Raw genomic sequence first — 15,930 nt, forward strand, 5'->3', positions numbered from 1 at the left:
TGAAAAAAATTTGGTGATGGACGTTAATTTTTTTTATAACACCAAATAAACTACTGAAAAAAATTGAATTTATAGGTCACTAAAATTTTTTAATATGAAATAATTCATCCTAAACTTTTGATGGATTTCCCATTTATTAATTACCAAAGGGGTATTAGAAAAATGCTTATTGCGTACTTATTATCTATGAATTTCCCTAGTATACAAATGCATTTTTCTGAGTACATTGCATATTCTTTCTTCACTTAAGTTGCATTGGGCTTGAAAGGGAACTCGTTGCATAGCTCTGGTCTGTTGGGAACCAATGATGATGTCCCGTTAATGAGCCATAACTTACACGGCATTCCGCCCCCTCCCCATTTCAAAGGTCTTGGGTTCGAGTTATTGGTAAGTATGTGAGGAGGTGTGTGGGCAGGAACGGTTCCATGTATATTGGTGTGGGAGCAAGCGTCCCCACTACAATTTGAAATTGAAATTTTTTTAGTAGTATATGATAATAATATTTATTTGCACCCATTAGATTATTAAATTTGATCCCACAATAATTTTTTACTCAACTTTTGGTACTTAATAATCAATTTAAAAATTTTATATTAGATATTCGTTAGAATGATCAATTCTCATATTTAAACGAAATTAGTGTTCTTTTTTAAAAATCAACTCAAAAAAATATTATTTATCTTCTTTTGAAATTAGCTTTAATTTTTGTGTAGCAACTATATTAATTAAAAGAACTTTTTTAACTATGAATATCAATAAGAGTCGGCTTCTAATTGTGTTGGAAAGCAGGGACGGACCTAGAGGGGGGCGAGTAGTGACCTCGGCCCCCCAAAATTTTTAGAAACTATATTTATATATGAGATATGTATTTAAAAAATAAAAAATTATATAATTTAGTATTTTTATATGTATTATTTTTTATTATGTGATAGATTTATGTCTTAATTGTTTAATTCACAAATATTTTTCACTTAACTAATTTAATATGATATCCTCAAGTCTTTGTAGCTTTTAAATTAGTTTTTATATAATAATCTCTATATTTATTTAAAAAAATTATTTGTTTATTTTATATTAAAATATTTAAAATTTATATTATTATATTAATAATAACTTACGTAGTTATATTTTAGTAATCACATTATGTACTTTAAATATTATTTTCTTATAAAAAATACTTATTTTTCTTCTAAATTTACATTATTAAAAGAAAAAATTTTATAAAAATATCGTATATCTTGTATTCTATAAAAGTATTGTATCTTTCATATAATTAATAATTTATCATTTATTTTTAAATTTTTAAAATTTTTAAGAGAATTAATTTTAATTAATAAGATATATGATCATTTTTAACTAAACAAGTTATAAATTATTGGTACTTTATAATTTTATAATGTACTATTGATATTGTTATATTTTTTTATGTAACTATCATATTAAAAATAAAATTGTGAAAAAAAATTTATAATTATATATATGATAATTTTTTTGAAAAACTAACTCTAATAACTATATGTTGATTATTTTTATGGAATGAAAAAAATAATCGAAAATTCGGCCCCTCCATACTAAACTTTCTGGATCGGTCCCTATAATGGAAAGTGAATTTATAAATAATTGTTTAGTAATATATATGGAAAGAGAGAAAGTTTAATGGTAGTGTTAAGAGAAAAATTACTTAATTTTTTAAAAATATAAAATCTAAAAGAATATAATTTTAAATTATATATTATTATTTAAATTACTATTTTAGTGTTTAATTTTGTATATTAGATATTTTGAAGGCTAATCATATTTTACAATAATAAAATATAATCATAACAATAATCATGTTATATGTACATAAAAAATAATTATATGTATAAAATATATATTAAAATATAAAATACATATTAAAAATAAGTTAAACAATACATGTATTTATACACAGATATCTAGTTGTTAATAGATAATTTAATATTTAATTTTTTATATACACATTATTTTTATTATAAAAATTATTATCATATTATATCAATTTTGCCCCACTATCAAATTTTGTTGGATCCGCCACTATGTGTGGGTGTGTATTGTATACTTAGGATTGGAGGTTGTCTAATCCATTGAGATACTTAGGATTGGTGGTTGTCCAATCCACCGATCCAAAAAAAAGAAAATGATGATGTCCCTAAAGTCTGCTGTGAAGTGATAGCTCACGCTTCATCTGATCCCTCAGAACTCTCCTCAGTAGTTTGTTCGAAGCCGTTCGAGGAAACTCAGCCACAATTTTCACGGCGCTTACCTGTTACGTAATACCAAGAGTGTCACTATTGTTAATTCATAACCGAATCATATTGATTTCCCTTCACAGCTCAACAATAAACTAACTGCATTCTATTCATATTTGTAATTGTAATCGCCTAAAATCAATCATGAGTGTCAAACCTTAAACAAAGGATTAAGGTTGCTCTGAATGGCTTTAGAGAATTTCTTTTTCAGAGTTTCTACATCGGAACTGTATCCTTTCTTCAAAACTACAAATATAATAAGTTGTTCAGGGCCTCCACTTGCAGGAGCGACACTGATTGCAGCTGTCTCCATAATGCATTCATCGGCCCTCTCGCATACACGCTCAATTTCTACAGAACTTGTCTGCATATCATTACATTAACACAACATTCCAAGTAATTAAGAAGAACAGCCCTTCCAAGAATGTTAATGATCATGTGAGTTTTTAAGAATTTTCAGAGTGACCCTTCAATTACAAATTTACATAGTAGCTCACATTCTTATTAAGTTTATTCATGCCATAGTCATGGAAAGATACATCACTCTAACACCATAAATTTGATACCTTTATTCCACCAAGATTCATGGTGTCATCAGCTCTTCCTTGCACAAGAAAATACCCACCAACAGTTCTCTTCACTATATCTCCATGTCTCCTAAGTACCTGCTAGTGAATCCATAGTTCAAATCATATTCCGTATAGGCTATTCCCCATTCCCAATTATTTTGAGTTTCCATTTGCAAACAAATAGATGTTTTTGAAATCTGATGGATTATGTTATTTTTTGGCATAGAAGAACAAATATTTTAAAATAGGATAAAGTACTATTTGGTCCCCAACATTTGAGTAAAATCATAATTTGGCTCTAACATTTCAAATGTCTTATTTCTATCCCAAAAGGTTTCAAACGGATTCAATATTATCTTATCATTAAATTTGACACGAATAATTAAAAGAAGTGAACATTAATAACGTTATTGTTAAGTCATATCTTTTTCCGTGTGTTAGAGAAATATAACGAAAACCTTCTTATGACACTTCTTCTTGTCGATTTCCTTCTTGTAAAAAAAAAAAAAATCCCAAATCCTATCAATCAATTATCAACGCTCCAAAATCAAAGGAAAATCTTTTACATTGGTGATCGTTGGTGGATCGATTTTATTTATGTACCGAAATCAAACATTATTGCCTTTTCAATATGCTAATTGTTCCTATTAAATTTAATTGTGGGACAACATTAAACATGTTTAAAACTTTTTAAGACTGAAATAGGACGTTTAAAATATTAGATACCAAATTAGGAATCAGTCCAAACGTTGGGACCAAAATAATACTTTAGCCTTTCAAGATAGCTGTATCCAAAGGTGAAAACATTCATTGCAGCAGCACTAAGTATATTAACTGAAGCACGTACCTTTCCTTTGTAAATAGGCATTCCCTTAAAGTACACTTCATCATGATCAGCATTAAGCAATCTGTCAGTTGCTCCCATAATGTGAGGGAATAAGGCTACTTCACCAACACAAGGTACATCCTCTGGCTGTTATGTTTGTTAAAGATATAAAAAAGATAAGAAAAATATTTTGAAGAAAAAAACATTAATCCCAAAGATAACATTTTACACAAAGGTATTAGCATGATTGTTTGCAGTGTCCACTTGGAGCAAAATCATGTTATAAGGAAGAAAAATGTACTGACATAAGGATCTCCATTTCCATCAAGGATGACAAAGCCAGCTGTCATTGATGGTGTGCTAAATGTCGCAAAAGCTTGCGGCTGCAGTAAGCTTCCCATGACATAACCAGATGCAAGCTCAGAACCACCACAAGTTTCGATGATTGGCTTGTAGTAAGATTTTGAGGAAAGCCAAAGGTCATCATCAACATTTGAGGTTTCTCCAGTGGAACAAAATGTTCTGCATATAACCACAGTTTTTTCAGTTCATTTTTCATATCAGTTGCTTGATTAATTTAGGCTTATGATAGAGACTACTTTATCTTTGTCCAATCCAAGCCTTCCATACATCGCGTATTCTTCCAAGCTTTTACTATGCTTGGAACTGTTCCCAAATGGGTAACACCTGCATCCTACACAAGTATAGTTAAATGAATAAAGGGATTTACATTGCAATTAAACTCTAAATTATTAAGAGTGTTTGGAAGAATCACCTGAACAAATTTTCCAAAACCACGGCCAAGAGGAGAACCATGGTAGAGAGCAAGAGTTGTGCCAGTTAGAAAACATGAATATAATAGAGTTGGTCCCATAACCCATCCTAAATTTGTAGGCCAGCAATAGACATCTCCGGCTTGAATATCAATGCAAGCCCATCCATCAGCAGCGCTACGTATTGGCGAAAGATGAGTCCAAGGAATAGCTTTTGGCTCCCCTGTGAAGGCAAGAAATATATATAAACAGAAGATCATCATAATGGTAATAATCACTAATTGATGTTATTCAAGTGAGAATATTTACCTGTGGTTCCAGATGAGAAAAGTATGTTTGTGACAGAATCAATTGATTGATATACCGGAGAGTAGTGTGGTGATCTGCTATGAATACACAAGAGAAACAATTCAACTTCTCACCTTTCTGATTTTAGTTTGGAAAACTGATTGTTAAGCAAACTCTAATGCACATTACCTTGGATGCTTCCTTCCAAAAGAGAGAAAAGCCTTCCATGATATGTCTTGTTCTCTTAATTGTACTCCTACATCGTCACCTATCACAGGTAGCACGATAACTTTACTTGCGCCTGCTTCCACGACTCGACTGCAAGGACCAAGGAGAACTAGTTTATGAGTGTAGCCATTAATTTGTAAAAAGAACAACCACCTTAATTTTCTTCATAAATTCAAGCATTAGTACAAGGAAGCTTGAGATTTCTCATTTCACAGGTTTTGAAGATATCCAGTCTAAGGGGCATTCATGTTGCATTAAGCATCAATTGAATTGCAATCATCTATATTTAAAACATTGGCCAAAGAAGGGAATTAAAGTATACCCTAACAAATGCATTGTCAATTGTACCAGAAATAAAGTACATCAGAAATAACCATGTGGATACTAGTGGTTTAGACCAAAAGATGATTCTTTCAATGTTGCAACAACTATAAAGCCAACAAATGTTTACCTGTACAGAGGGAATTTCCTGCCACCTCGAGATATGAAATCCTGAAAACAAATTCAAGCTGACAAAGTCAAGGACCAACTCTTCTTAATGCTTATGCTATTAGATGAAGACTCACAAATGATTTTATATCAACAGCAGGCCAGTAAAAAAGATTACCTGTGTGAATATACCCTTTGCCTTAGATATCTGCAGGCGAGTTGCAATTTCTTTTGGTGCAAAACTATCAGCAATTGAGACTACAACACATCCTGCGAGAACAATGGCCAAATATATAATGACAGCACTGGCTGTCATTTGCATGTCAATTGCAATTGCATCTCCCTTTGAGAACGTGGCTTCAATTGCATTTGCTACCAGCCTGAAATAAAATGGAAAAAAATCAGAACTAATCAAGGAAAAGAATAATAGCAGCATGATAAGTGAAGTAATCATAAGAGCATACGTTACTTGCTGTTGAAGTTGTTTGAGTGTGATATGATTCACCTCGGTATCATCAAACCCTTCATCCCTCCAGACAATGGCTAAACTGTCATCTGGTTTGTAGGGGCGTGTGCTCGGCTGCAAGCAGCAATCAGCAATATTCAAAACAGCTCCGGGAAGCCAAGTTCCTCCAGGCTTTGAGGGATCAGAAGTATCCAAAATGCACCTTGGAGATTCAATGAATGAAACTGAGAGTTCTTTAAGAACAATGGACCAATACTCCTGCACCAATAACAGGACACGTAATCAATCAAATGACCTAAATCAAGAGGGGGAGTGTTTGAGTGTTAGAACTTGCCTGAGGGTGTTCAACAGAGAATTTGTGAAAGAGACGGAAACTAGTAATGGGGTCTTTATAGGAATCTCCCAAGAGCTTAGGAGCATATGTTTCCATGAGGCGACCCAAGTTGGTGCCTGTGGCCTGCTTCCTGGAATCAAAATTCAACTATGAACATTGAACAGTGACAGATACATACATACTATAGAGAGAGATACAGTTAAGAGTACTTACAAAGAAGGGAACCAATAAAGAGGAGGATCAGCATCATCGGAAGCATGGGAAGAAGATTGATAGAGAGAGTAATAAACAAGTTGGTGGAGTGAATGAGGGTGAGATGGCTTCAGCACTCTCCGAGTCACAATTTGGCGCCAGATATCTGTAGATGAAACACAAAGGGACACAATTTCCCTCAAAACACCATCAAATTCAACGGCTTCTGCCACTGATAACCCTGCCTCCAAGAAGTCCTTCACTTGCAACTCCCTTATGGTCATTGCCATTTCCAGTATCCAAGTCACAGGCAAGATTCAGCGTTGGTGTATTCTGTTATGATCTTAAAAGGGAAAAAGAAATGACTAAGAAAAGAAGTAGTTAGTGGAGAGGGGTAGTTGGTAACTAATGATTTCCGAATGAGGTTGAACCACGTGATGCTTTACACCTAATTCCAACCCCTTAAACCCCGAATTCATATATGGGGTTGGTCGCAGACACTCAATTTCAGATTTGAATTCCATTAATTACGTGATTACTTTGGAGCTCAACTGTACCGTCAATTTTGTCAAACTACATTTAATTATAAATAATTATTTAGATCCATAGTTCTAATTCTAAAAGATGTTTATTAGTACTAGTCTAAAATCCGGGCTACGCCCGGGCCAAACACTATTCCATAAATGTATATGATATTTATGTTAACTTTTCAAATAATATTTAATAAATACTGCTAAAATTATATTTAGGTGTAGGAATTCAATTGTACATTTATAAGTTTAAGTTTACTGTTACATAACAAACATATAAAAAAAGGTCTAATTTTTTAAAGGTTGAAAATTAATAACCATTCATACTAACAATTTGATCATGCCAATCTAACACACTTACTGTATTAGAAAAATAAGTAGAAATTAAAATAAAAATTATTGAAATTTATCATGTGTATGGCTTATGCACTAATTAATCTATTTTGTTATATTTAAATTTATATTTTTTTACTGAAAGAGTTAATTTATTTAATATATATGCATATTTAGTGGTTAATCTTTATTATATTATTGATGTTTAATTCGGTTAAAAAATTAATATTAATATTTGCAGTGGCTACTTTTTTTAATATTTTAATTAATATTTTTTATTATTTCTATAATTTTTTTTCAATTCATAATTTTAATAACACATTTTAACTAAAATTATAAAAAATAAATAAACTTTCTATTAAAAGAAGATTATTGAAATGATTTCTCTTTTTATATATATAAATTATTATGTAAATGTGTCAACTATCAAATATCAATCACTTAGAAATTTTAAAAAAAGTATTTTAATAAATACAATTCTAAAATTGCATTCGACTTTGATAATCCTAATTTATTTTATTGTTCTGCCTATTACTTACCACACTTTGTAAAGTTCAATTTAAACGAAGAAAAAACAAAATATAATACAAAATGTTAACCACAATGGTTTGCCAATGAATAATAAATTGAACATGTCTTAATATTCAAATAGAGGTATTTGTGTAATTTTTATTTTCTGATATAAGTAGTACTTGAAAGAAGTCTATATAGAAAATTTTCTATTACGTAACAGGGCTGGAAGTGAGCCGAGAGCTGGACCAAGCTCAAGCTCGACTCACAAAAATTGAGTTTGGTTCATGACTCGACTCATTAACAATCGAGCCTATTTCTTAGCCTCAAGCTCGGCTCACCGAAAGTTCACGAGCTGGCTCAAATAATAGAAACATAATACATAATCTATAATTCTATATCAATAAATTATAATTTATATATTTTAAAAAATATTTTAAAAAAGTAATTTTATATATTGTTATCTATCAATAAATTATAATTTTTTTATTTATGTCCTACATCAAAATTATATGTAAAAAATAAATATGAAATTTTAAATAGTTAAGATCATTAATATATATGGTTATATAGTATTATTTCATATGTATATATATAATATTAAAAATATAGATTAAATGCATATAGGATATGTGTATTAATAATTATATATAAATAATCGAGTCAGCTCACGAGCTAATGAGCTGAGCTTATCCAAGCTCAAGCTCGGCTCATAAACCATTTAGTTTATGAGCTCAATTCCAAACTCAAGCTTAGCTCACTAGCTCACGAGCTTAACTTATCGAGCTATTAACGAATTGAGCTCGAACTAGCTCATGAGCTGGCTTTAACCCTAGGTAGTACTAATAGACAACTTAAAAAGTCTAGCTTATTTGAAGGTAGAAAAAAGAAACGTGCAGTACAGCATCCAAATACGCCGCCATTTTTATTTATGTTATTCAAGTTTGAAGACTATATTTGGTTATAATTATTTTAAAAATATTATTAAAATTAAAATAATATTTTTTATTGTTAAATAACGTTTTTTTTAATGTTACTTAAAGAAATATTACTAAAATATAAAAAAATATTACTTTAATTTTAACAATATTTACATATTTACTGTAATCATCATAATATAGTTATATTAAAATTTATTCTTTTTTTATTTACTTTAAAAAAAATGATCTAAGAAATCAAAAGAAAAAATCTTGTTAACAATGTTATAAAAAAAATTAAATAGAAAATAGAGAGTAAATGTAATCTTTTTAAGTTCCATATATATTAAATAAATTGAAAAAAAAACTTTTTATTTTTCATCCTCTCAACTAATATCCTTTAGTATACTTTTTAACTAAATCTTACTATTGATAAATTCTAGTAGTATACAAATTATGCATTCTTCAATGAGGACATTAAATTTTCTTCATGCAGTTAAATAGATTCTATGAGACTGAACTGAATCTCGTTGCAACTTGCATGGCTCTGGTCTGTTGGAAACCAATGATGATGTTGCTAAATTCTCCTGTGAAGTGATTGTTCACGCTTCATTTGATCCTTCAGAACTCTCCTCAGTAATTTGTTCGAAGCTGTTCGAGGAAAAACGGCCACAATTTTCACAGCGCTTACCTGTTATGTAATAACAAAAGCCATTGTTAATCGATAACCGAATCATCACAAATCGGAATAATTCCAAAAGGTTTTGATCTCCCTTCACAACTCAAGAATATGGATCCATATGGCAGCCAATATTACTTTTTGCATGGCAATAAACTATCTACATTCTATTCATATTTGTGACTGTAATTGCTTAAAAGCAATCATGAGTGTCAAACCTTAAACAAAGGATTAAGGTTGCTCTGAATGGCTTTAGAGAATTTCTTTTTCAGAGTTTCTACATCGGAACTGTATCCTTTCTTCAAAACTACAAATATAATAAGTTGTTCAGGGCCTCCACTTGCAGGAGCGACACTGATTGCAGCTGTCTCCATAATGCATTCATCGGCCCTCTCGCATACACGCTCAATTTCTACAGAACTTGTCTGCATATCATTACATTAACACAACATTCCAAGTAATTAAGAAGAACAGCCCTTCCAAGAATGTTAATGATCATGTGAGTTTTTAAGAATTTTCAGAGTGACCCTTCAATTACAAATTTACATAGTAGCTCACATTCTTATTAAGTTTATTCATGCCATAGTCATGGAAAGATACATCACTCTAACACCATAAATTTGATACCTTTATTCCACCAAGATTCATGGTGTCATCAGCTCTTCCTTGCACAAGAAAATACCCACCAACAGTTCTCTTCACTATATCTCCATGTCTCCTAAGTACCTGCTAGTGAATCCATAGTTCAAATCATATTCCGTATAGGCTATTCCCCATTCCCAATTATTTTGAGTTTCCATTTGCAAACAAATAGTTGTTTTTATGCGAACATGTTCTTGAAATATGATGGATAATGGATTATGTTATTTTTTGGTATAGAAGAACAAATATTTTAAAATAGGATAAAGTACTATTTGGTCCTCAACATTTGAGTCAAATCATAATTTGGCCCTACCATTTCAAATGTCTTGTTTCTATCCCAAAAAGTTTCAAACGGGTTCAATATTATCCTATCATTAAATTTGACACGAATAATTAAAAGAAGTGGACGTTAATAACATTATTGTTAAGTCATATCTTTTTCCGTGTGTTAGAGAAATATATCGAAAACCTTCTTATGACACTTCTTCTTGTCGATTTCCTTCTTGTAAAAAAAATCCCAAACCCTATCAATCAATCATCGATGCTCCAGAATCAAAGGAAAATCTTTTACATCGGTGATCGTTAGTGGATCGATTTTATTTATGTACCGAAATCAAACATTATTGACTTTTCAATATGCTAATTGTTCCTGTCAAATTTAATTGTGGGACAACATTAAACATGTTTAAAACTTTTTTAAAACTGAAATAGGACGTTAAAAATATTAGATATCAAATTAGGATTCAGTCCAAACGTTGGGAACCAAAATAATACTTTACCCCTTTCAGGGTAGCTGTATCCAAAGGTTAAAACACGTTAGAAAAGAGAAAACAGATTGAAAACTACTTCAAATGGGGAAAAGAAAAATCAGAACAAAAGTGTGAGATACAACTAGGAAAAGAATAATAGCAGCATGATAAGTGAAGTAATCATAAGAGCATACGTTACTTGCTGTCGAAGTTGTTTGAGCGTGATATGATTCACCTCGGTATCATCAAATCCTTCATCCCTCCAGACAATGTCTAAACTGTCATCTGGTTTGTAGGGGTGGGTGCTCGGCTGCAGGCAGCAATCAGCGATATTCAAGACAGCTCCGGGAAGCCAAGTTCCTCCAGGCTTTGAGGGATGAGAAGTATCCAAAATGCACCTTGGAGCTTCAATGAATGAAACTGAGAGTTCTTTAAGAGCAATGGACCAATACTCCTGCAGCAATAACAAGAGATTATTTTTTATTTTTTATCACAAACCAGAACAGCACATAATCAAATTACCAAAATGAAGAGGGGGACTGTTAAGTGTTAGAAATTGCCTGACGGTGTTCAACAGAGAATTTGTGAAAGAAGGGGAAGCTAGTAATGGGTTCTCTATAGGAAGCTCCCAAGAGCTTAGGACCATAAGTTTCCATGAGGCGGCCCAAGTTGGTGCGTCTGGCCCGTTCACTGGAATCAAAATTCAGCAATGAACATTAAATAGTGACAGATACATACTATAGAGATATATCGTTAGATTAATGTATCTGAATAAAAATAAAAAAAAAGGCGGAGAGACAGATAAAAGATATCAGCGTGTGCGTAGGATAAACACAGTTAAGAGTACTTACAGAGAAGGGAACCGATGTAGAGAGTAATAAACAAGATGGTGCAATGAATGAGGCTGCGATGGCTTCAGCACTCTCCGAGTCACAATATGGAACCAGATATCTGTAAAGAAAACACAAAGGGAGAGAATTTCCCTCAAAAAAGCATCAAATTCAATGGCTTCTGCCACCGATAAGCCTGCGTTCACAAAGTCACAAACTCCCAGCTCCCTTATGCTCTTTCCCGTTTCCACTCTCCAAGTTTGAGTTACAGCTTCTTCTTGCAAGCAAGCTTCGGCATTATTCTATTCTGTAATGTTGTTCTTAAAAGGGAAAAGAATGACTAAGAAATGTAGTAATTCATAGAGAGTAGTTGTTGACAAGTGAGTGCAGAATTAGTTGTAGTCTCAATGATGACCATGTGATGCTAAAGACATTTTTCTCTTATGTTAGGCATCAGTTTACTACCGAATTGAAAGTTAAACTTTTAATGTATAGTGGCGGGTGGCTTGAGGATGTGATCATTTGGAGGGCTGAAGGAAAGGGACATGCTGTAAAATTCTCAAAAATAAATATTCTAATCAGTGAACAGAAAATACATTGAAGAAACAAAAATCTTGCTAACAAATACTCGAAAGGAACTCTTCAAAGATACTAAAATAGAAAATTTAAATAAAAAAATATAAATCAAATATAAATTCTTTAAGCTTTTTATGCATTAAATACATTAAAAAACCAAAGCTTTCCACTTTCATCCTCTTAACTAAAAAGGCACTCTTTAACTTAATCTTATTACTTGTTATCTTGCCATTTTTATAGTTCTGACAAATGTTAACTACATTTAAATGGGATGATTGACTACCTTTTTCTGTTTGCCTAATGGACAGAGCAACTATGAGACACTAATATTATGACAAATTCCGTTTTAAGTCCCAAACCTAATCTAACAGTGCAATAGTATGAGTTGGCTCAATATACCAGAGACACTGTTAATACATAACATTCCATATGTTGATTGAGCTTGACAAGTAGTAGAATTGATTGCGAATCACAAATTGAAAACATAGATTGAATTTGAGAATAACAACATCTTGCTTTATGTTATTATTGAAGCTTGTGAGAAGGAGATACAAGTAAGAACTAGTATTCACATATAGACATAGTTGAACAACATGATACAAAAGAAGAAGTTAAGAAAAAAAAGGCTTGAATAATTCACTTGGCAAATCGAGCAGTCCACTCTCCAGCAACAAGATCATGTTTTGCTTTGTTTTCCAAATACAAGTGAGCAATGCCAGGGACAACAGCGTTATCTGAAACAACCATCATAACTCTTAAGTAAATCTATTCCACATTATGGGGTTGAGAAGAGAGCGGAAGAACTTACAAGGATCAGGATTTGTTAAAAGTGATCTAATTGCAGTTAGCACTTTGGTAATGGTTAGTGCTGGACTCCAACCATCCTTCAACATTCCGAGACTAACATGACCATCAGTGCCAACATTGCAGTGGTAAATGCGAGTTTTGAATACTACCTAAAACAGTTAAAAGAATCCAAGGCAGGACTTACATATTAAATTACTCAGAACAAAATCAGTTTACACAGGATTAAGTATTCTAATTCTAGTAAACAAAACATGGTGAAGATGATCAATTAGGAGTACCTGGGGAGGGTTGAAGGGATAATCGGAAGGAAAGATGATGTCAAGGAAGAATATGCCACCTTGGTATGCAGTTCCTGTAGACAAGTGAAAGAGGGAGAGAGAGAGCATGTATGAATTTAAGATTTGAATGGTTGAAATGAAAGAAATTGAATTGAAATAGCATAGCAAAGCATACCAGGGGGGCCAATGATGGTGGCAATCCAGTGATAGAGGTTGTCGCCCTTGGGGCCAGCGGAGCAGTGTGGAGGAGGGTCGTTGTTGAGCTCCACCATCTCCCTATGTATCCTCTTGCCCGATGCTGAGACAGAAGTTGTCGGCGCCCATGAATACGTTGGTGCTGAGCTGGAAGAGGGTCTTCCTCCTCCTCCTCCTCCTGATGATGTCTTCATCAATTGGCGTAGGCACTACTAGAGTGTGGTTCGATAACCCTGCCTTGCCTTTGGCGTACTCACTTGGACTGTGTTTCATCACTTTTATCAGTCTTCATATTTTGATTGTTCAGATTTATTTTGAGATAGTAATAGTAATTTTGTTGTTTCTACTTACTATTTTACTGTTAAAACTTAAAACATCAAATTAATATATATATAATACATTTTAATATTATTTAAAAATAATTTCAAAAATTATGAATAAACTATTATTTAATATCTTATTTAATTGAAATTTATAAATTTCATACATTCTAAAAGTGAAATAACTTATAAAACTTTTAAATATTTTTTTATTTTTTAAATTATTTTATTAAAAATTTATAATTTTAAAAATAAAAATATAAAAAATTAATTTCTTAAAAAGAATAGAAAAAAAGTTAAAATAATGTTGTATTTAAAACAATATCGGTAATTGTTATTGAATAAAAATTACCTAACAAATCAAATATAATGTGATTTAATTTACGTTTTGTCAATGACAAACAAGGATTAATATTAATTTTTTATCTTTTCAAAAAATTTAACGCAAAATAAGATATCTCAATTTTATAAGTTTTAATTAAATTCTTCTCTATAATAGAGAATCATTTAAATTGAATAAGTTTGAAGCATTTATATAATTATTTGTTTGGTCAATAAATCTGATAACTTTTTAAGACTCAAGAAATTATTGATAAGAAAATATACGATGAATTATGAAATTTTGTTTATTAATTATTTTTAGAGTTTGATATTTAAAAACAAAAAAATAAACATATTCATTTCTTTTGGCCTACTATTTAAAAAAAAGATAAAAACAAATATAAATATCTATGACATTTAAAAAAAATTATCTTTTGTAAATAACTAATATATATTATAGTTTATTTATACTCTATTTGAATCATGATAATATTAGTAATTTTAATAAAATATAATATAAATAAAATTACATCAATATTAAAATAATGACAAAAAAATATTTATATAATAAATTTAAAAAATAAATAATATATTAACAAAAGAAACAAAATTAATTTCTCATAAACAATAAAAAATCGAAACAACAAAAAAACAAACTCATGCCTGTTGGGCCGCTAGTAACAATAAAGAGATACATCGGCCAACCGGCCAGGTGGTGCCGCCTTGGGAAACCTATAAATAGCTATTCACGGCAGTTTCCATGATACTGCATTCAATCAGAGAAAATCAGTTTCTTGCTCTTCCTACATTTTGTAATTTGGGCTCGGGAGAACACTAAAACGGAGAATCATTCTTCGTTCACCGTGACGAGGAAGAAAGAACACTGATGCCGCCTTAACCTATTACCTTCTACTGGTTTGGTTTCTTGATCTTGAACGTTACCTCTATGCTCGATACAATGATGTGATCTTTTGGAGACATTGGAAACAATAAAGAATTGCTCTTTCAATTTGTTCACAGGATTGTACTTAGCAGAAGCTTGAAAGTGAAGGAACCATTGTGGGATGAACCAAAAATTCAAGAGGATGAAATGTTATCAGAAATTGGTGTTTAACACAATTCTTGAAGAGGATGAAATGTTACAAATGCTCCTAGATTCAACGAACATGAAAAGTTAAGAGGAAAACGGTAATGATAGTAATTAATTTGATATTTATTATTTAACATTTATACGGTTAGCTTCAACGATGGGATTTTGGAAAAGATCAAATATTGTTCCATGATTCAGATAAAACGGGAACAACAATCTTGATTTTTGTTGATGGGGCAACATGGAGTCATGGTGAGGAAAAACTATTCAAATGATTGAATTTAAGTAAGTGCATTGTATCAAGAACATGCATGATCAGGATTTTGTCAAATTAAAGCATACTCAGAAATCAAAGGAATCGCGAGTGGAGACACACCATTCAACAAAAGGGTGATACTTGGAGTCTATCCAGAAGACTGTGTGGCTGATGAATGAATATCGGCACTTCACGTTTTTCAAGCCGCAAGGAAAATTGCTCTCTAAGAAATCCCGGGACCAGAATACTCCAATGTATTGAAGAATTTGATAACAAATTTTCTAAATTCGTTTGGATATAATGATATATTTCAGGAAGAAAAGGGTTCCTTTCAGTGGAAAGTAATAGATAATATAAGCCAGAAGAAAAATCAGAACAGGTGGGTTTGTGTTGCCAAGTTCCTGGTCTGCATTTTGTTAGATTTTCCTGTATAATTGTTCAGCTTAAGGTCCCAGTTCCCACGCTGATCCTTTGCCCTATAGCTACACAAATACTAGTGTGAAATTTGTTTAGGAAATGAAG

At 31.6% G+C, this 15,930-nt stretch overlaps 3 protein-coding genes across 4 annotated transcripts; all 3 read right to left on the reverse strand.

Annotated features, from left to right (window-relative positions):
- Positions 1 to 1,874: 1,874 nt before the first annotated feature.
- On the reverse strand, positions 1,875 to 6,933 carry LOC112792683 (probable CoA ligase CCL12). Of its 2 annotated transcripts, none has more exons than XM_025836007.3 (14): positions 6,397 to 6,933; positions 6,184 to 6,313; positions 5,848 to 6,107; positions 5,562 to 5,763; positions 5,406 to 5,446; positions 4,916 to 5,044; positions 4,748 to 4,821; positions 4,441 to 4,661; positions 4,265 to 4,359; positions 3,971 to 4,187; positions 3,687 to 3,812; positions 2,837 to 2,935; positions 2,428 to 2,634; positions 1,875 to 2,284 (listed from the first exon to the last, which is right to left on the reverse strand). In XM_025836007.3, the coding sequence occupies exons 1-14, from the start codon at positions 6,663 to 6,665 to the stop codon at positions 2,171 to 2,173; spliced, it is 2,184 nt and encodes a 727-aa protein (XP_025691792.1). In that variant the 5' UTR covers positions 6,666 to 6,933; the 3' UTR covers positions 1,875 to 2,170. The 2 variants fall into 2 exon arrangements, with proteins under 2 accessions (XP_025691792.1, XP_025691791.1); XM_025836006.3 differs by having other exon boundaries at positions 4,748 to 4,824; positions 6,397 to 6,868.
- A 2,048-nt stretch (positions 6,934 to 8,981) lies between these two features.
- LOC112784166 (probable CoA ligase CCL12) lies at positions 8,982 to 12,570 on the reverse strand. Its single transcript, XM_025827291.3, has 7 exons — positions 12,541 to 12,570; positions 11,587 to 11,867; positions 11,296 to 11,425; positions 10,935 to 11,189; positions 9,972 to 10,070; positions 9,563 to 9,769; positions 8,982 to 9,356 (listed from the first exon to the last, which is right to left on the reverse strand). The coding sequence occupies exons 1-7, from the start codon at positions 12,568 to 12,570 to the stop codon at positions 9,243 to 9,245; spliced, it is 1,116 nt and encodes a 371-aa protein (XP_025683076.1). The 3' UTR covers positions 8,982 to 9,242.
- Positions 12,571 to 12,635: 65 nt separating this feature from the next.
- On the reverse strand, positions 12,636 to 15,901 carry LOC112792684 (constitutive photomorphogenesis protein 10). Its single transcript, XM_025836008.2, has 5 exons — positions 15,529 to 15,901; positions 13,402 to 15,100; positions 13,227 to 13,300; positions 12,950 to 13,097; positions 12,636 to 12,875 (listed from the first exon to the last, which is right to left on the reverse strand). Exons 2-5 carry the CDS (start codon positions 13,613 to 13,615, stop codon positions 12,778 to 12,780), a joined length of 534 nt encoding a protein of 177 aa, XP_025691793.1. The 5' UTR covers positions 13,616 to 15,100; positions 15,529 to 15,901; the 3' UTR covers positions 12,636 to 12,777.
- Positions 15,902 to 15,930: the final 29 nt, after the last annotated feature.

This window comes from Arachis hypogaea, chromosome 13, assembly GCF_003086295.3.
Source record: "Arachis hypogaea cultivar Tifrunner chromosome 13, arahy.Tifrunner.gnm2.J5K5, whole genome shotgun sequence".
Taxonomy (NCBI): domain Eukaryota; kingdom Viridiplantae; phylum Streptophyta; class Magnoliopsida; order Fabales; family Fabaceae; genus Arachis; species Arachis hypogaea.

Excerpts from the sequence above, each read along its gene's own strand:
- LOC112792683 (XM_025836006.3), bottom strand. The coding sequence starts at position 6,665 with ATGGCAATGACCATAAGGGAGTTGCAAGTGAAGGACTTCTTGGAGGCA. Across the intron at positions 5,045-5,405 it reads AGGAAATTCCCTCTGTACAG|TCGAGTCGTGGAAGCAGGCG; the intron begins GTAAACATTTGT and ends TGGTCCTTGCAG. Across the intron at positions 3,813-3,970 it reads ATGGAAATGGAGATCCTTAT|CCAGAGGATGTACCTTGTGT; the intron begins GTCAGTACATTT and ends CAAACATAACAG.
- LOC112784166 (XM_025827291.3), bottom strand. The coding sequence starts at position 12,570 with ATGGAATGTTATGTATTAACAGTGTCTCTG. Across the intron at positions 10,071-10,934 it reads TCAAACAACTTCGACAGCAA|GTACTTAGGAGACATGGAGA; the intron begins GTAACGTATGCT and ends ATTCACTAGCAG. Across the intron at positions 9,357-9,562 it reads ACCTTAATCCTTTGTTTAAG|GTAAGCGCTGTGAAAATTGT; the intron begins GTTTGACACTCA and ends ATTACATAACAG.
- LOC112792684 (XM_025836008.2), bottom strand. The coding sequence starts at position 13,615 with ATGAAGACATCATCAGGAGGAGGAGGAGGAGGAAGACCCTCTTCCAGC. Across the intron at positions 13,098-13,226 it reads ATCCCTTCAACCCTCCCCAG|GTAGTATTCAAAACTCGCAT; the intron begins GTACTCCTAATT and ends TAACTGTTTTAG. Across the intron at positions 12,876-12,949 it reads TTTAACAAATCCTGATCCTT|ATAACGCTGTTGTCCCTGGC; the intron begins GTAAGTTCTTCC and ends TGGTTGTTTCAG.